Source organism: Pituophis catenifer, unplaced genomic scaffold (genome assembly GCF_029215685.1).
Source record: "Pituophis catenifer annectens isolate HBS135680 unplaced genomic scaffold, rPitCat1.0.hap2 SCAF_7, whole genome shotgun sequence".
In the NCBI taxonomy this organism is placed as follows: Eukaryota; Metazoa; Chordata; class Lepidosauria; order Squamata; family Colubridae; genus Pituophis; species Pituophis catenifer.
The window spans coordinates 66,549,371-66,569,790 of record NW_027256887.1 but is presented as its reverse complement, the minus strand read 5'-3'; the positions used below and the strand labels follow the sequence as shown (position 1 = coordinate 66,569,790).

Sequence of the window (20,420 nt, the reverse complement as noted above, 5' to 3'; positions counted from 1 at the left end):
TGTGCACGAGCGAAGCCAGTGCGCGTGTGCGATCCCATTGCGAACCGGTAGTAAAGGTAAGTAGAACTCGCCCCTGCTTATGACCCTTTTTCACAGTTACTATCTTTGCAGCATTCCCCATGATCATGTGATCAAAATTCAGAGGCTTGGCAACTGATTCATATTTATGACCGTTGCTGTATCCCAAGGTCATGTGATCACCTTTTGTGACCTTCTGACGAGCAAAATCAATGGGGAAGCTAGATTCACTTAACAACCATGTTACTAACAACTGCAGTGATTCACTTAACAACTATGTCAAGAAAGGTTGTAAAATGGGGCAAAATGCACTTAACAAATGACTTAGCAACAGAAATTTTAGGCTCAATTGTGTTTGTAAGTTGAGGACTACCTGTAAATATGTGACATAATTATATTTCAACAATACTTTCTGGTTTATAAAAGCAAATCATCAGCCTACTTTTCTAATACAATATACATTTACTTATATTTTTAAATTCAAGGATATAAATCCATGTCCTAATCAGTATTTGGGATTATATGTTGATGTGGGATTTCCTACCAGCATAGTTGTGACACTTCTTTCACAACAATTCTACTCATTTTCCAAGATCTCAACAAATAAAACTGTTTCTGAAAAAAAATCCCTTTTAACGATCAACACACCACAAATTGGACTGATCTTTTTTCTACTGCTAAAGGCTGTAGCAAGTTGTTTTGCAACTATCTCTCCCTTACTGACAGAACTTGAGAAACACACATTTTGTTTTTAAAAAAACCAAGGACAACGAAGTTAATTGGAAGGAAACAAAAACTCTAATATTTGTCACCTGACCACTTTTGTGCCATTCCTGATGACCTGCATGTCTACCATACAGCCAGCAGTTGAATAGGCAGCCAAGTTGAGTTCTGAAAACTCTGCCTGAAGTGGAAGAATAAAAGAACACAGGGTTACTTGATAACAAAACACACAGAATAGAGTGACCTATTTGCAAAATTCTCTTTCAAATGGAATGTTTGCCTCAAGATTTCCACAGCAGCAGCATGTCTAATTAGTGCTGTTTTGCACAAGAAACACTCAAGAAGTGTTTATAGTCTAATATAATCTAATATTCAGTGTTCAATGGACACTGAATTAGGTTTACTGCAATCATCATCATCATCCCAGATCAAATCCAACAGGAAAATTCTTTAAATAGGACTTGAGTGCCTATTTCAAACATCACATCTGGGTTTATTTTTGAAATCTGGCTTCATTGACCAGCTATAAACTTAACAAAGTTTTGTGCTTGTGGTATTGGCCCAAATTTTCGTTGTATTTTGAGAGAATTCCATTTGAAAACATTGAACAAGTTTAGAGCATAGTGAATCTGGGCAGTACGTTGTATTATATAATCATTCAAAAATAACCTTTTTTTATGCCTGACCATAAGAAACAACATTGCAAAATGACTGCAGGTTAGACTAATTCCAGATAGGTTCCTCCAATTCAAAAACCTTAATCCACATCCCACAAACCCACCAGATTAGGAAAGGTTGTTTTAGAACAGATCTATAGTTAACTATACTAATAGTTCAGGAAATTCATTTGAACCTGAGAATTGTGGAATAGACAGAAGAAAAGACAGGTTTTTCTTTCACTAGGCTTGCAGAATGCACAATCATTATGCATTATTTAATGCATTTGTGTAGCCTAAAACATCTATGCTGGCTGGGGCATATCGTGAGAATGGCTGATGGTCGGATTCCAAAAGATCTCCTGTATGGAGAATTAGTGCAGGGAAAGCGCCTCAGAGGGAGACCAAAGCTGCAATATAAGGATATCTGCAAAAGGGACCTAAAGGCCCTGGGAATGGACATTAACAACTGGGAAATCTTGACCTCCGATCGTTCAGCTTGGAGGCTAAAGACGCAGCATGGCCTTCTCCAATTCGAAGAGACACTTGTTCGGCAGGCAGAGGCAAAGAGGCAGTCCTGGAACCTGCAAAATCTGGGGGCTGGGCAGGGGACAGAATGTATCTGCCCTCAGTGTGGAAGGGATTGCCACTCTCGAATTGGCCTTTTTAGTCACACTAGATGCTGTTTCAGGACCTCTTTCCAGAGCACGATACCACAGTCTCTTGAGACTGAAGGATGCCAATGAATGTAGCCTAAAATACTTTGCAGAACAGTGAAGAAGAGATACCCAATCTGGACTACAAAAAAAGCACATGATACCAGTACCGGTGTTTCTCAATCATGTCAACTTAAAGATGGGTGGATTTCAATTCCCAGAATCCCCAAATAAGTTAACCTTAGGTTCTGTGTTATTGGGAGGAAAAAGATAGGAGCTTTAAAAAAAAAACCTCTCTTTTTTTCATAGCAAAAAGTCAGAAATAAAGCCTGACCTGTTTTATGTCAATAGTGTGAGGTTTGGCACATCAGAGACGAAGTAAAACAAAAACAAATTGTAAGCTAGCCATGCTGGGAAGATAGAGTTTAGGTAGTAGTGACAGTATAGAGAAGAAGTGTACAAATTTCTCCCAGAATATTTTGAAGCAATATTAAATTATTTTCTACAAGTTTTAATTGTTTTGAGATTTCACTTATAAAACATTTTCTTTTTTTCCCTTCAAAACAGAGTAGTTTTTCTAATAGGAACAACAACTTGTTTTTCTGAGAAAGATAGCATTACCACTCAGCAGCACACAAAAATATAACATTCTCCAGCATGGTTAAGTAGGTGCATGGCAGTACACTCTGTACTCTACCATAACAGAAAAGTCAATTAAATCCGAGGTAAGCAAGTTCCAAAGTGTTCTTTTAGATAAAAATCTCTTCCTAAATGACACCTGCAAATCCAGGAGTGAACTAAATGCCTTTTTTCCTCACTGACCTGTTCCACTCGGATCTCAAATTCCCCATTCACCTTCTTTCCTTGAAAATACTTAGCCCTATAGGAAAAAAGAGGGGGGAGAGAGAAAGAGGGAGAGCATGAGTTAAATAAGTTTATTTTGTTCCCATTCATCTGATTTTTTTAAAAAATATATCATTGACAAAATTGTTCAGTATTGTTTCCCTGCTTAGAATGATACAGGCAAGATATATTTTTTTAAAGATAGAGTCTCTGAAATGTTGATTTAACCCATATAAACTGCCTGGTTTAACTTTCTAAAATGGAGGGGAAATGGTTATGTTATTATTGCGAGACTGATGTTTATAGTAACCTGATAATATATAGTTTATACCAGTGGTGAAATCCTCTGTGGTTTGCCACCAGTTCGCTGCCCATGGATGCATGGTGCACGCCAAATGCACGCTGCCCATTCATGCACAGTGTGCACCAAATGCACACTGCACATGCATGCATGCATAGTACACACCAAATACCCACTTCACCCAGAAAAAGGATGCTTAACAAGATAAGTAGAACAGCAAAGGGGATTTCCTGCTTTCTAGGGAATCTAAATCGCATGGCACAGCTGATCATTGGAAATACCAGTTCAGACCAGGGGTGAAATGCTCCTGGTTCGGACCGGATTGCCTGATCCAGTAGCAATGGTGGCGGGTGGTTCGGAGAACTGGTAGCAAAAATCCCTGCCCCCCCCCACCATGCCCCGCTGAGCCGCATGATCAACAGAGGCTTTTTAAAAAACTTTTAAAAGCATTTTTTCTACAACCTCTTCCGACAAAAAAATGCTTTTAAAAGTAAACAAAAAAAAAAGCCTCCCTCTGATGATCACGGGGCTCAGCTGGGATCGTCAGAGGCTTTTCAAAGCAATTTTTCTGCAACCTCTTGGCCGAAGAGGTGGTAAAAAAAATGCTTTGAAAAGTCTCTGACGATCCCAGCTGAGTTGCCTGATCGGCAGAGAGGTATTTTTTAAAAAGCCTCTCTGACGATCCCAGCTGAGTTGCCTGATTGGCAGAAAAAATGCTTTGAAAAGTTAAAAAAAAAAAAAAGTTGGCCACGTCCACCCAGTCACATTCCCCCCCCCCAACAAGCCACGTCCACAGAACTGGTAGTAACAAATTTTACATTTCACCCCTGGTTCAGACCAACCGAACCAGTAGCTTTTATCACTACTGGTTCTCCTGAACCGGTGTGAACCAGTAGGATTTCACCACTGGTTTATACTTATATAATATAGCATACCATATAGTATAGTAACCATGGGCTCTTTTAGCACCTTAAATAATATAATTTGAATTGATACATGAGCATGGCTAAAGTATAAGGAGACAGGGATCAATGAACTCCATCCTTATGACTCCTTTTCCGTAGTACAAACATGCTGCAGCCAGTTTTTTCCTGCTGTTTCCTCGTTGTATTTGTTTTATCTTTAACTGTTGCTTTCCAAGGACTCCATTAGCAAAGATGAGTCTAGCTGAATTCAGAATTTCCAAGGTAAGAAATAAATATTTTTATCTGGTTCATGAATTACACAGGAAGAGATTATCTCCAGTTTCATTGTGGTGGAGCGGAATAGCAGAAAGCCACTTGAGAGAATAGGGGAAGAAGAATTCCATTGCTTTATATATGTCTAGAACAATAACAGATTGCCCTCACTTTCTTTCTCGTCATGACTAGACAAGAATTAGCAATTAACTCTTAGTCCCAGTTCAGTATTGATCTGTCTGATTTTGCCACTCCAACATCCTTTCTCAATGGTATGTGGCTCATCATCCAAGGTTCATTCTTCTCAAAGCTTGCATGCTGATCTGTGTTCAAGACTTTATTAGAAGTCTGCCTTTGTTTTCTGTTGGACCTCATTTAGATCTTTGTCTAGCAGCTTCCTTAGTAGAGGTTGTTTCATATCAATATTTTTGTACTGGAGCCCTAAAAGCTCTCTGTTCAGTTCCTTCACAGGTAGGTTTTTTCCATCTTCTACTACGCTTTATTTTTACATATTCATAATTTTTTTGCTTTTTTTTTGCCACTGGCCTTAGTATTTATGCACCCTTGGGTTCACTGTCTACCTTGATTGCTTTGAAGCATTCTCACTGTGACTTATAGATATCTGTTCCCTTCCCTTTACTCTCTGTAGCTTTCACTACCTCTTTCTTTGCAGTAGTTCCCCTCTTGTGATCCTCAATCTACCAGAGTGAGGAGTCTTTCTCTAGCTGCCCTGCTTTGTTGCTGTGAAAATAGTGCAGGGCCTCTTTCAATCTGTTTCTCCCTGGGGCTTGAGAGCTGTCTCATTTTGACTCCTTGCCTGCATTCTCCCTGCTGTGGTGATGATATTCATCAATCAACTTGACTGACACATACTCCAGCATGAACTTGCATTCTAGCAGCAACATGGTTGCCTCTATTGTAATTTCCTCTTCCATGTTCTTGAGCCGCTATATAGATTTTAGCATTAAATTCACATATGTTTACAATTTTCTTCCATGTAAACTCCTTAGCCATACATTAAGTATCTAAATTAGCGCTCTCAACCAATTTCTTTAGGGAAATCCACATTCCTTCAACTATATTTTGTCTTGTTATATTAATTGGCTGCATATTTTCCATAGACAAATTGATTGTAGCTCTTGGTTTGCTATCTCCTCTGCTCTAGCTCTTTCTGTGGTAATAATTTCCACAGACCATCCTCAGAGTGAGACATTTCCATTTTAGAATTCCACTGCTGATAACTTTTACTGGTTAGTTTTATTATATTTGACTGGTAGCTTTTGCCAGCTAGTCTATTTCTAAATCAATTTCTATTGTTTCAGTCCTGTAGAATAGCTTCTGTTCCATAAGTTTAACAGTAGTTTAAGCTGCAATCTGAACAACAAAAACCTATTTTTAATCTATTTTTATTTTATTAAAAAAAAAGTTAAAATACAAAACACCAATTGTTTTAAAAAAGAAAACAAGACATTAAAAAGAAAAAAGTGTATTAAAAAACTAATACACAAACACATCTTGCCTCCCCAGTTGAATGCTGATTAATATATTACAACAATATTAGTTTTCCACCCATTGCAAAATAGACCCAAAGAATTTTAAAATACTAAACTACTAATTCCATTTGCAAATTGTTAACCCCTGTCATCTATCTATATATATATTAATAACAAAATAATTAACAGGAAAAACAACAATAATAAAAGACATTATTAAAATTCTAAAACCTTCTGTTAACAAATTATTATTGTAATTAATTTGTAGAAAATTTACAATGCTTCTTAACTATCCAAAATCATGCCAAGAATTAGCATTGATTATATTTGGTCCTGGATCAAATATTCATGTTTGTTTCTTAATAGCACCTCTTATCAATTGTTGTCTGATTAAAATAAAAAAATGCAATGTCCAAAGCCAGTCGATCTTCCCAAAAGAGTCCAGATGAAGTTGTTCCCCAGTTAAATGTGAGAAAACTATTCCCCAATCTCCTTTAAGGATAAATCCTGAAAAGAACCAATTTATCACTTATCCACTTAGACAGTTTTCTGCTGTTGTATAAGAGTATAAACTTGAACTTCAAGGAGGGCTATGGAGTTGATTCTGTTATTTCTTAGTCCATATTTCTTCTCAGAGAATCTATTGCTTTGAAATCACATTCCTTTTGTGGATTTAGTATATTTACAGTCACTTACCTCTGAATGTTTTCAACAGTCTTTATGATTTCATCAAACTTTTAAAAAAACTTTTAGTTAAGAATTGCATGTTGCCAAACAGTCTTTTTACAAATGTCAGGCTCCTTCCCTAGTCTGTATTCTGATATATTGTTGTTCTATGAAGTAGATAAGAGAGTTCTTCAAAGCAGAATAAGAAAAAGAAAGAGGAGCAGAGAAAATATTTTGATCCAAAATTAAAAGAAGGATTAAGAAAAATAAACTCCAAACTTTTTGCAAATTGATAAAGAACAAAATCCCTGTAGTGAATCCCCACTAAAAATGTAATCAAGTAAAAGCACTTCACTATCCCAGGACATCTATAAGTGTTTCCTTATGGAAAAGCGAAAATGATTCAAAACAACAAATTAAATCAAAAGAAAATAAAAAAAATAGATAGAATCCAACACAGGATTAAAATAAATCAGCATTCAGTCAACTGGTCAACTTTTAAAGATAAAAAGCAAAATAAAACAGAGGATTGAAAAAGCTGAAGTTAAAACGTAAGCATGCTTAAGAAAGAGAACTGTCGAGAGGAAGATGTATGCCCAGTACCTTTCTGACTGCTCCAAAAGGGAGTTAGAATCGTCAAGACTCCCCTTGAGAGGGGAGTTCATGGCCATCTGAAAACCATCTTGGGTCATTCCTAAGTGTTCCCATTCAAGTCCAGGGAGCAGGACTGCCATAGAAACAGCATTGGCAGTAAAACCAGCAGATTGTCAGCAAAAGAGAAAAATTCCCTTACAGTTCAGCAACCATCTTGGGAAGGAACCAAAAAAAGCCTATTTTTTCTCCCCAGATTCAGGGGTGAAATCCAGCAGGTTCTGACTGGTTCTGGAGAACCGGTAACGGAAATTTTGAGTAGTTTGGAGAACCAGCAAATACCTCTGGCTCCATTCCCACCCAGAGTGGGGTAAGAATGGAGATTTTGCAATATCCTTTCCCCAGGAGTGAGGAGGGAATGGGGATTTTACAGTATCCTTCCCCTGCCACGCCCACCAAGCCACACCACACCACGCCCACCAAGCCACGCCCACAGAACCGGTAGTAAAAAAAAATGGATTTCACCCCTGCCCAGATTACTTGTTATTTGGACGCTATTACTTATTGGCAGCAATATTGTCAGTTGCAGGATGCTTATTGGTAAGAGATAGTTGCATAAAGTGTAATTTAGCATCATTTTATAGGTTACATAGTTACAAATTGGAACATTTAGGTTCTTGATTGTACAGGATAGCAGAGAGCTCTTTGTGAGAACTGACAGAGAAAAGATTCCATTATACTGCTGACTTTGTTTCCTGTTGCTTCATGAAAGTACATGGTATAGTATTAACCCTTTTTAGTCCCAGTGCAAACTTCATCTGATTGCTGTTCTTCCAACACTCCTTATAAGCGCAAAATCTCTTGACAGAGTGCTAGTCTTGCATTTAAGAATCAGGGCTGGTATACTCTGGAAAGGATACTAATCCTGTGCTGCACAAAAGGTTAAACTGGGAAGGAGATCCAGTTTCTGCCAATGTGTGCTGCTCTTTCTGTGACCACTATGTGTATATTACAGATTTTCTGCTGCTTCAACTAATAAGGGATTTTCATGACCATACTTTTAGTTTTCCGGCTCCATGGCTACCCCCAGTTCCTCCTAAATGCTGGCAGCTATAAGGATAATTTTGGACTTACTGCCAGCATTACTGCCTTCTTGTAACACAATTTAAGAACAGAGTTTGCTCAAAACAAACACTTAGTTGTTCCTTCAGCTTCATCTCATGCCATTCTTTTGTGTCTGCAACAGACCATTTTAAAGTATGGGTTTAGCACTCATTTAGGACAGAACTAGAGTTGTGTTTAGAAATAGTCTGGCTGATGGGTCATAGGCAGGGAGCATCTCCAACTTGTGCCTTGTTAATTGAGTTACCTGATAAATAGATAAACATATTACTCCAAACGTTTGTCTATATTTACTCACCCCACTTTAACCCACATTATAGTAAGAGATTCGGTTATTTTTCACTCACCAGCCTTCATACTAAGGCAGATCAGGAAACAAATTTTATGATGGCACATTTTTCTTGCAGATTCAGGGACTGGTATAGAGTACTTCAACATAGCCATGTGGTTTCATTTAGTGTCTTACTGCTTGGAACTGATTGCCTGCAGGAAATGTTTAGCATCTTAAGGAACTTAAGAACAGTGATCTGGCTGATTATAAACTTGTAAGCAAATCTACATACAGTATCCTTCCATTGACAAAGAAGGACAACTGGATTGTTCAATTCGTTTGTTTAAACTTCCTGAATTGAATTGAATTTAAATTAATTTAATTTCCTGAATTGTTTACATATTAAAGAACATTTTGCAATTTAAATCTTTTGTTAGTTCTAGTCTAAAATAACCTCATAGGAGCCATCTAGGCAGCATTTATGAAGCTGATCTGTATGGATTTTTTCTTCTCTCCAGCATTTTTTTATGTGAAAAGAAAAGACAGAAAGTTCATTCTCACAAACTAGCATCTTGTATTAACTTTTGCCATTTTCCCTCATTAAGTTTTATTAAAATGCTAGATTTCCAATTATTTGATAGTTCTTATTCATTCATCTTAATAACAGCCCTCTGTTATTTGTAATCTAACCATAATTTTCTTTCAATATGTTCCTGAGGCTGTAGATAAAATTCTTCAGAACTAGTTCTCTTTATTCGTACTCATAATTCATACATTAAGAGTTAGACAAAGACCAGGAATGATAATCTGAATCTTTACATAAGAATGTAAATAGGATGGCACAGTAGCTGTGGCACAGTTATAAAATACTTCCTGTGGAGAATGGAAATTCTTATTCCTTGATTAACTGCAGACAGTTATAGTGTTCAGCCTTCTGCCCTATAGGGCCTGATGGCGAACTTATGGCATGCGTGCCCTTGCCCCAGCTGAGGCCTCTCTGCCGGCACACAAACCCTCACCCCAGCTGAGCTCTGCACGTGTGCCTCCCGCCAGCCACCTGATTTTGGGTCTCTGCAGCGCTATTGTTTAATCAAAATGCAGTTAAAACACTATACAAGCCATCGAGAATATAATTATATACATTCAACAGGAACAGGAAGAGCCTCACAGGAGCAGATAGAGGTAAATCCTAGAGAGGCAGGAAATGCATCACTGAACAGTGGAGATGAATGCTAGAGAGGAATAAAGCTGCATACAAGGCAGACATAACACTTGTAACAGCATAGGTATGCCGGGGGGAGCGGGGGGAGCGCAGGGGGCGGCGGCGTGCCCCCCATGTGCCCCATGCCCCGTTTTTGGTCCCAGGAGGCTTCAGGAAGGCCTGCTAGACCCAAAATGGGGCACAGGGGGTGGTGCGCGCATGCACGGGGGGCGGGGGAGGGTGGTGATATTTGACGGTAAGATAGCAATGAGAGTGTGAGGATAAATTCTTAGTAAACAGTAAGTGGGACATCCTTATGCTGGGGCAAGGAAGCTTTGTTGATGATATCTAATAAAGAACCATCAATATAAAAAAGCAGCTGAAAAGGAATGCAAGATTTGCACAGTAAAAAGCAGTACAAAACCAATAAAAAATAGAATCCATATGACAAGCTACAATTACTCAATAAATCTAGATGTTCTAAGTTATATCCATCTTTAGCTAATCTGCCTACTCATTTTGGGGATCTAATTTCATTGTTTTAGAACTAAAAGAACTTCAAGATTACTCTAGTATATTGTTTGTGCATTCCCTATAAACAGAACATCAGAAATAGTTATAACACTATACAGCATGGAAATGTTTGTTATGCATTTGTTTTCAGTGGAAACAATCCAGCTGAAATTTGGAAACAAGGAAACTTGAAAACCCCATGAGGACAATAAACAGCTGAAGTTCACTCCTGGGGCTCAAGCCACATGTCCCATACAAACTATACCTGCTATATTATCATGGGTGACATGCCTGAACTGCTTTAACAGGTGGTTCAACTTATAAATCCACTTCAGCTATAATCAGTGTATAAAATGATGTGTATGCTAACAGCCAAAGCAACTCATTTCCTGAAGCTATGCCATCTGCAACTGCACACACTTCACTTAAGGAGCTCATTAAGCAGACATGAACAGGCTAAGGAAACCACAACCTGACAGCCTCAGAGTGGATTAGCATTATCTACCTTTCCTAATGCCAAAGTCCACTCTTGCCTTCTCAACCACCTCCTTTTCAATCATTACCTTTATTTCTGAGAAGGAAAGAGGAAAGAAAGAAAGCTACAGTTTATGGCCACCCAACCTCAGTCACTTTGAGCTCTGGCTCAATTCACTTTGAATTCCAGTTCCAGATGCCACTAGCTCTACTTGATATGTCATTGTGCCTTCGGATTTCTCCCAGAGCATAAGCCTAATTTTCAAGTTATGTCTGTCTTTTCTATAGCTTCTTTATATCACTGTCAGATCTCTAAACCATGATAGTTTATTTTTTAATAGTTTGGCTACACTTTTGGCTTGCATAACCATAATGTTATTTTTTTTATTTTTTTTATTTTTACTTCAAATTTATATACCGCCCTTCTCCCTAGGGACTCAGGGCGGTGTACAGCCAAATAAAAACACATAATAAATACATTAAGAACAAATTAAAAGGAAATATCTCAATTTGGCCCAAAATTTAAAAAGACAAACAAATCTAAAATCATTTAAAAAATTTGTTAGGCCAGCCCGGCTTGTTGGAAAAGGTAAGTTTTAAGGGCACAGCGGAAGGCACGAAGGTCTTGGATTCTCCTTATCTCTGGGGGTAGCTGATTCCAGAGGGCTATATCCTGGAAGGCTATTTATATGATCCACTAATCCACAGTCTTGGGGTGGGGGTGGGGAGTAGGGAAGAAAAGAGGTAGCAATTGATGACATTTGCATCATAATGTTCTGATGCAAATGATGTGCCCCTTAGGTTTGTTTTGTGTATATACCGTTTCCCTGAGAATAAGCCCTATCCAGAAAATAAGCCCTAGCATGTTTTTATGCATGTGCCGAATATAAGCCCTATCCCTAAAATAAGCACACATGCCCATTCCGTCTGGGCGCTCGTGGTGCTGTGGCCAAGAGGCTGAGACTTAACTCAGGCAGGGGTGGGTTCTACTTACCTTTACTACCAATTCGCAACGGGAGTGCGCATGTGTGCTTGCTTTGCTCACTTGCGTGTGCTTCTGCACATGTGCAGATCGTCCATTACGATGTTGGGAAAGGTGGGCAGAGTCTCCCGCCGCTTTTACTACCGGTTCTCAAAAACCAGACAGTGGTGGGAGCAACCCACCACTGAACTCAGGGCTCCTGCAGCCAGGCGATCTACACCCTGACACCTGCCTCACAGTGGCAGCATTGGCAATCATGTGCAGCAGGAGTCCACATGGCCGCTGGCCCACTTCTGCTTACTTGTGACTGCAATGGAGCAGGAGGGCAAACAGTGTGCCAGTGCTGCGGCCATGAGGCAAAGCAAGTGTCGTGGTGTGGATGGCCTGGCTGCAGGGGCCCTGAGGTAAGCCGGTATGGGGTACATGGGGCAGCTCTATCACACCTGCCTCACAGTGGCAGCACTGGTGTGCTGCATGGCCTCCTCCCCTGCCCCGAGCAGAAGAAATGGCCCTCCCATACATGGAAAAAAAAAGAATACACCCCAAAAATAAGCCCTATTTTGGGGCCAAAAAGAAAATACGACCTGGTCTTATTTTTGGGGAAACACGGGTATGTGTTGCTATTTAGTGTCTTCACAGCTTGTTATGGATGCAACTGTACACTCATGCCACTACTAAAGGCCGCTGCCTTTAATATTATAATTTTATGTTAAATGTTTGTTCCTATATTATATTAGGAACTGCCCAGAATGTTATATCAGATGGTGGCTACATGTTTTAAATAAATAAATACATTTAATAAATAAATTTAATACATGTCACTAGTCTTTCCAAAATATGTCATATATTTTGTGTACCATTTTGGATTTTTCAGCAATAAATCGTATGCTATTCAGTGGAGAGGCCGGAATGAAGGCCTTTGACAACTATAAATTACATTCCTCCACTTTTATGCTACTGCATAGAACTGCCAACTCATTGATGAATAAAATGAAATGGTGTAACTTATTGCATATAGCAGCTCGTATCTTGTGCCAACACTTGGCACAGTCAGGCAGCTGCCTGGAGCTTCTGAATAAATTGCTTTGAGTGCCTAATTGGTCTGACTGTTAGTATACCATCCATGTAGAGTAGCCAGCAGAAAAAGCAGATAACCGAGTTTCAAGGAAGTCAGCTGCCTCACATTTTGGAGCATACCATCTTGTTTCATGGCTCCTGGAAAACAGTTTCTCCCATCTTTCTTCTTTTTTGACCGTACTTCTTTGCAGGGTTGATTTTAACTGCTGGATTTTATTTTCCAGAAATAAAACTATTTCATTTTTCTTTTTCCTTTTTAATAAGTTTTTAGAACTTACTCACTTTTGCACCTTGAAAAACGGTCCTAGGAATCTATCCATAGGGACTTCAAATGTTTGGTACAAAACATCTGTGGCAGCCCTGCATATCTTCATTCCTATTCTGTTGTTGTTCTTCCCCAACCAAAACAGTTTTGGAGTTCCCCAAAAATCTCAAATCACAAAAAAGAAATACTGTGGTTTTAAACATTTGAATCTCTGCATGTTTGGGTAGAGAATGCTTTTCAATTGGCAGGAACTCCTACTAGAGCGTGATGGTGAACCTATGGCATGAGTGCCACAGGTGGCACGCGTAGCCATATTAGTGGACACGCCAGCTCAGCTCTGGCACGCACGCACACGCCAGCCAACTGATTTTCGGGCCTTCTGGGCCCACCAGAAGTAGGGAAACAGCCTGTTTCCTGCCTCCGGAGGGCCTGTGGGGTGAAGGGGAAGGCCCATTTTTCTTTCTCACCTGGCTCCAGATCCGCTCTATGCATCTGGGGAGGGCGAAAACAACCTTTCCCAACCAGGCCCTCCGGAGGCCTGAAACGGCCCATTTCCCAACTTCCGGTTGGACAGGAAGTGGCTTTTTTGCTGTCCCCAGCCTCCAGAGACTCCTAGAGAGGCCTCCACTCTGGAGGCCTCCGGAGGGCCTCCAAGGGGGTGGGGGAGGCTATTTTCACCCTCCCCAGATGCATAGAGAGGATCTGGAGCCAGGCGAGCCAGGTGAGAAAGAAAAAGGGGCCTACATGGCCTACATGCCAGGAGCAGGGGGAGGGGGGGGTTGAGTGTGCATAGAATTATGGGGCACACGTGTGCATGAACCTCCACCGCCCTCCCCCCTCCTGGCACACAATGGCAAAAAGGTTAGCCATTACTGTACTAGAGCCTGCTTCTTGACTTTATTGCTTTCCCATTCTTCTCAACCATCAAGTCTACTGAGTGCCATGATTTCTTGTACTGGGATGCAGAGGTGTTTGCAGCCACACCTATCACTCTTTTTTTCCCTTGTCATAAACAACATAGGAGTGCAAGATTCAGGAAGGGTGTGTCTGGCCAGAGGGCATTTTCTGTGTTCCCTAATTAATGTACATTAACTCAAGTGTTTCCATAATCAGTGTGGTGAATATAATCACGGACCCTCTATAAGACATTCAGTTATAAGGTTCTGAGGCATCTTTGAAGAGTGACCATGTGGAAGTGCTCTTTATCTGTATCTTGCAGATGCTTTACCATCATCTTTCTTAAATATCATGTTTTATTTTATTTATTTAGCAGATTTATATAGCCGCCCATCTAATAAATATGTGACTCTGGACAGCATACAAGACAACAATTAAAAACTCCATGACAACTTAAAAACCAAAATAAGTACAGTTAAACTGATAAAACCCGGGAGTAGGAGAATCAAAATCACTTAACTTCATACAGTTACTTTATTAAGAGTTTTTGAAAGTTTGAAAAAGTTTTGTAAACTTTAAATTGACCTACAGTAAGGCAATGCTGTCTGAAAAGAGCTTCTAGGAACATGTTTGCCCAAAATGGGTTATTAACTTTACTACTGTGCAGTATTAAACAGAAATATTGAGAAGATTATAATGTATTATACTACTATATGAGCTGATTTGTAATGTCAGTATAAAATAGTTGTTCAAGAACTAAGACATTAGAAGTAATGTTTCAGATTATATTTTCTCTTAAGATTGCTTCTTTGTTTAATAATATTTAATGAACTACTTTCTTACACTTCTTACCTACCAAACAAATTTATTTTAGTGAAACATTGCAAAGTATGTTACTTTCCAGTAGCATACTCCAAACAAGGCCCTAGGGGGTTAAATGTAGTACATTTAAGGAAACTCTGCTAAAGTAATTAGGCTACCAAATTTGACTCGCATGACTGTATTTATAACCTAGGAGGAAATATTTTCCAGACCCCTTATGCCTATTTTTGTATCAATGTTAATCCTTATAGTTCTTGGCTATTTTTCTGCCAGGAAAACTGGATCCTAAGTTGCTTTAAATATATACTACATAAAGTATAAATACAAGTGGCAGCAGACTTATGAAACTCTACACAGTTATGTGAGAAGTGCTATTGGTCTTGACACTTTGACACAATTACCTGGAATCAAAGGCATTAATTGATTATAGCTTGAATTTTATATCAGGCTCAAAATCTCTAGGCAGCTGTCATGTGCTGTAATTCTGCACCTGATTTGCTTTGTTCAGGATTGCAGTGGGTTTGCTTTTAATATTGTACAGGGTAGAAACATGCCACTGAATGCAATTTGCAAATGATAGTTCAGCTAGTTTTAGGTTAAATCTGTTCTCATATCAAAATGACCCTGATCAGCATATATTTAAGCACACTGTTAATATTTTCACAGTAATAATATTTATAAAGGAAAAAATGCTGAAGACGTGCAGAAGTTTAAGACTTTGGACATACACCCAGACAGAGTTCTATCCAGTTGTGAAATCTAAAATTTGTTATTACCGGTTCTGTGGGCGTGGCTTGGTGGGGGGGGGTTAATGTGACTGGGTGGGCGTGGCCATTTTTTTTTTCTTTTAAAACCATTTTTTTCTACAACCTCTTCGGCGAAGAGATTGTAAAAAAATGCTTTCAAAAGGCTCTGACGATCCCAGCTGAGTTGCCTGATTGGCAGAAGCTTTTTTTCTTTTAAAAGCGTCTGCCGATTAGGCAACTCAGCTTAGATCGTCAGAGACATTTAAAAGAAAAAAAGCCTCTGCTGATTAGGCAACTCAGCTTGGATCGTCAGAGGCTTTTAAAAGAAAAAAACCCTCTGCCGATCAGGCAACTCAGCTGGGATCATCAGCTGATGATCCCTTTGATGATCCCAGCTGAGCCGCGTGATCATCAGAGGCTTTTTTTTTTTTTACTTTTAAAAGCATTTTTTCAGCCGAAGAGGTTATAGAAAAAATACTTTTAAAAATTAAAAGAAAAAGCCTCTGATGATTATGCGGCTCAGCTGGGCATGGCGGGGGCAGGGATTTTTGCTACCGGTTCTCCGAACCACCCACCGCCATCGCTACCAGATCAGGCAATCCGGTCTGAACCGGGAGCATTTCACCCCTGGTTCTATCTGATATGTTTCTGTGCGGTGTGGGTGTGTATGCAAACTATTTGTAACCATTCCTAGCTATCTTTTCTTTTGTATGGAAAACTCTCAAGGATTACAGCTCAGGGTTTTTTTTCTTTTGACACGCTTGTTGAAAGGGAATTCTAAATATTATTTTTTCCGTAGAGTTACACAATCTTTCACTGGGGTTTATTTTTGTGGTAGAAAAAAAGTGTGCCTTTTTGTTTCTCCATTCAGAATAATCCATAGTAGACATGTAAAATGAGCAGCTATTAAACTTTATACTCTACTTACTGAGTGAAGCATTTCCAGTCAGATGTCCTCTAGTCATTGCAATGAACTTAATAATTTAGCTTTAGCTGAGTTCAAATAACGGTACTTGCTAATATAAACAACCAGAATTATGGAATCATATGATTGAAAGGAACCTTGGAAGACTTCTGGTTGCAGAACATCCACTAATTATCCTATACAAATGACTATACAATCTTTGAAGCCCCTTCAGTGATGAAGCACACATGACTTCAGGAGGCAGACTGTTCCACTAATATTCCTCTTTATTTTGAGTTTGGACTTTGGATGTCTCTCTGTAAAACTTCCACCCATTACTTGGCTTGATCACTGAATGAAATGAATGAAAAGTATAATTCGTACCTCCTGTTATGAGCACATTAATAAATCCAAAATAAAAGTATGATCTGCCATATTTAAGCGTGTTTTTAAATTCCATTCAATTCACCTGTCAAAGAAATATGAATCTCATGATGTTACATGAACACACCAACAAGAAGTCAATTTGCAACAGTTTGAAATTTAAGATAGCAAGCTTTTGATTGCTTCTGGTAAGGACATGACGAACTAACATCCCTAGCAGAGAGGGACAATATTATGGCTGAAAACAGTATCTTGGATGCTATACCGAGACTGCACTAATCTTCCTGGACAAAGGAGAAATCTTGAAATTGCCCATATATATTCCTGATAGTTGATTTTCATGGGAACATGGGAGGAATTGAGATGTTTGTGGCTGGTTTGTAAATATCTAGGAGTTGTGAGATTTCTTCAAGCTTGTGGCCATCAATGTAGCCTATAAAGACATAAGATTGATCTGAGCCTTTGGATTGAATTTTTTTAAATGTCTTTGCAAAGATCGAGAACCTTTGGAATGGCAAGTTTTATTTGATTTACTGAACGAGTTTTCTTCATTCCTTTAAGAAAGGAGTTTTAACTACAAGTTTAAGTATTTGTAAAAAAAATTACAAAATATAGAGCAAAAGGGTAATTAGAGTATTAATTTTAGAAATTTTAATGCGATAAGAATGCAGATGGACTTGAATTAAGATTTTGAAATTAATTGTAAGAATTCTTCCCATGGGAAACTATCTATGTTTGTAGCTCAGAGTTGAAATGAGGGGTCCTTGGTGCTCTCTGAGCTTGGTCCACTTGGTGCACTGATGTTACGTAATGTGGATAATGAAACATCTTTAAGAAAACAATCAAGCTCAGAGAGCACCAAGGACCATTAAAAATTATAGAATCAGAATTTATCTCTGCTGGAAAAGGTTAATATGTGGTCAGCATTCAGTCTAGCAAGAACATAATTTAATTTAGAGCTGGCAAGGAAATTGCCAGAGGTGGAACTTTTCCTCTTGAGTGAGGTCATGTGCCTAGATTTGGCTGATGTACAGTAACATAGAGTTCTGCCATTCTGTTTCCTGATGCTTTGAATACACATCTGTAGTCCTTTCCCTGGACTTTTAAAATTCTATTCTGACAGGTACTCTTAGGAAATGAAAGAGTCTCCAAAATAAATCCTTCAAGCAGAAAGAAGCATTCACTTTTCTGTAATTGAATTACATGGATGTATTGCATATGAATAGCTAGTTTATTAAAAGATATAAAAATTAGCAAAAAAAATTATCCCTGAACCTGCTATGCATTCTGTTCCACTGAAAAGTAAACTTTACCACCAGCTAGGAAAAGAAACCTGGGCGTCTTTCAGGATTTTCTGATCTACTACATTCACCGTACCTCACCCATTGGCCAAGAGATGTGGGGTCGCCGAATCTTTAATTGAACACTTCTTGAGGACTATTGGTTTCTCGCTTTTGTCACATGTGAAAAGCTTTTTAAAAAATATTTGAATTTTAATCTTTGCAAGTATAAGTTCTTATATTCAGGAATATTATGAATAATTTGATATTATGATCCATGGAAAGCTTGGCCATTCATACATTTCAATGAGCAGAAAAGCACGTTTGTTCATTTTGCTTATTGGACTGAAAATCCATTGGACAATATGTGGGATACCAGATTGCAGAGCCCTCAATATGCAGTTACTGCATATCGTATGTCTGTATGAGGAGGTACCTGAGGAAGTACTGACACCTGGCGCCCCTCTAATGCAATTACATGGAGCATAAAAATCATAAACAGGTGAGAAGGGGAAAGACACATAAACTTGCCCTCCTTTACAAAAGATAGCAGACAAATCTATCCTAAGGAAACTCCAGCATTAGTATAATTTTTTACCAAAAATATTTGGTAAGATACTGGTGGCTACCTCTCCTTACTTCTCCCTAAAATAGAAAGATAATCATTCTGGGTCCTGATAGTTTTCAGACTATGAGTCTGTAGGAAGTTAGCATCCACCTCTCTCCTAGGAAAATGAGATATTTTAGGAAATATTAAAAGGGCAGAATATTTCCCCTAAAAGGGAGGCAGAAACTCAGCCCTCCCACCTTTTTCAATGGACCATTAAGGCCTGGGCCAGTCTATTCAACATAACAAAGATCTACCTCCTTCAAGCAAAGCCATAATAGGAATTGCCCAAAGCCCCTTCATTACATCAACACCCAGCAAGGCTCAACTAAGCCTGGGGCTTAGACAACCTACAAAGTTACCCTGCATAGCCCCATGGGAGTCTGACAACCAATCAGAATACAAGATCAAATTCAAAAGCCCAGAGAGGGCATAAAACTCAGGCGCTTTCAGCATCTCTGTCCTTTTTGCCCAGGACCTCAAAATCATGTGGTCCTGTCCACCATTAAACCATCTTTCCAAACAGCCACCATGTTTCCAATGTCTTTCTCCCCACTTGGAACTGAACCCAGATGGACTTTTTTCCCAACAAGTCAAATTACAGTTATAAAGCATTTGACAGAGGGCCAGGAGGAAAGAATAAAATAAACAAGTTGTTGGGTTCAGCTTTAAATATCCACAAAGTAGAATCCTTGAATACAAAGGATTTAAATAACAATGACTAACATTCTCATAGATGTCACAGGGGCATGTCAAATATGACTGGATTAAATTAATTTTGATTTTTAAAGTGGCCAATTTTTCAAATGAAAAATATCAAGAGACAACTTCCTTTGCTGTTTATAAAATAAGTGGTGGAATTATTTTCATTTCAAGCAGCACAGACACAAATAGCCATAACCTTGCAATCTGTCAGTAGCAACCTTTCGAAAATATCACTTTGTTAATGTCACATTTCTTTTTAAATAAATGATGTTGTATATTTTCTTAATATGCTGTTACATTAATGGCTACCTGTTATTTCTGCTTTGCATTATATATTTTAGAATTGCTTTACATTTTCTAAGCTACTGTGATCCACGTTCAGAATATGGTATGTGGTGTGCAAAAGAAATAAATTTATCTGAGTCATGCATTCCAGAGGCATTAATCAATTGGAGTTCAGACCTATCAGGGTTACTGCAGCTGAAACAAACAAGAAACAAAATGTGGCTACTTACCAATCTGTGTGGGGATCATCAATTATCAAGAGAATTTGGGGTTTCTGTTGGGCTACAGGGACAGGTGTCGCTGACTGCTCTATGAGTCCTGCAGCTGCCTGTGTGGTTTGCTTCATGGCACTGGAGATGGAGTTGAAGATGCTGGTACCAGAAGAAAGAGCAGTTGGTTGCTGTATTGGCTGCTGCCTCCTCTCTGTTGCTGGGGAAACAGGGTTGCTGGTGGAATTATCTGGACGCTGAAGGTCCATCATGTAACCATTTGGCAAGTTAGCCACAAAACTACTGTCTGAGAGACGCCTTCGCAGGAAATTCATTCTGAAAACTGTCCCAAAGTAAGGTCGAAGAATGCAGAAGTAGATTCTAAAGGTTCTATTGAAGTTTTTACAAATTGGTTGATATTTTATCACCTTCAGTGCGGGAGAGATATTCTGCCAGCTACAATGTTCCTTTCTTTAGTTCTAACCTGTGAAATGTAAGAGAAAACCCATTTGAATCCATCACTAGCAGGCTAGCCCTACCAGAAGGCCAAC

At 38.9% G+C, this 20,420-nt stretch overlaps 1 protein-coding gene across 2 annotated transcripts in view; it reads right to left on the bottom strand.

Annotated features, from left to right (window-relative positions):
• SYN3 (synapsin III) overlaps window positions 1-20,204 on the bottom strand; it is a 177,191-nt gene extending 156,987 nt beyond the window's left edge. For both annotated transcript variants that reach the window (XM_070948007.1, XM_070948008.1), the window contains exons 1-3: window positions 19,891-20,204; window positions 2,876-2,933; window positions 831-922 (exon numbers count right to left, since the gene is read on the bottom strand). In XM_070948007.1, coding sequence (XP_070804108.1) covers window positions 831-922; window positions 2,876-2,933; window positions 19,891-20,204 — 464 coding nt within the window. The remainder of the gene's footprint in view (window positions 1-830; window positions 923-2,875; window positions 2,934-19,890) is intronic.
• Window positions 20,205-20,420: the final 216 nt, after the last annotated feature.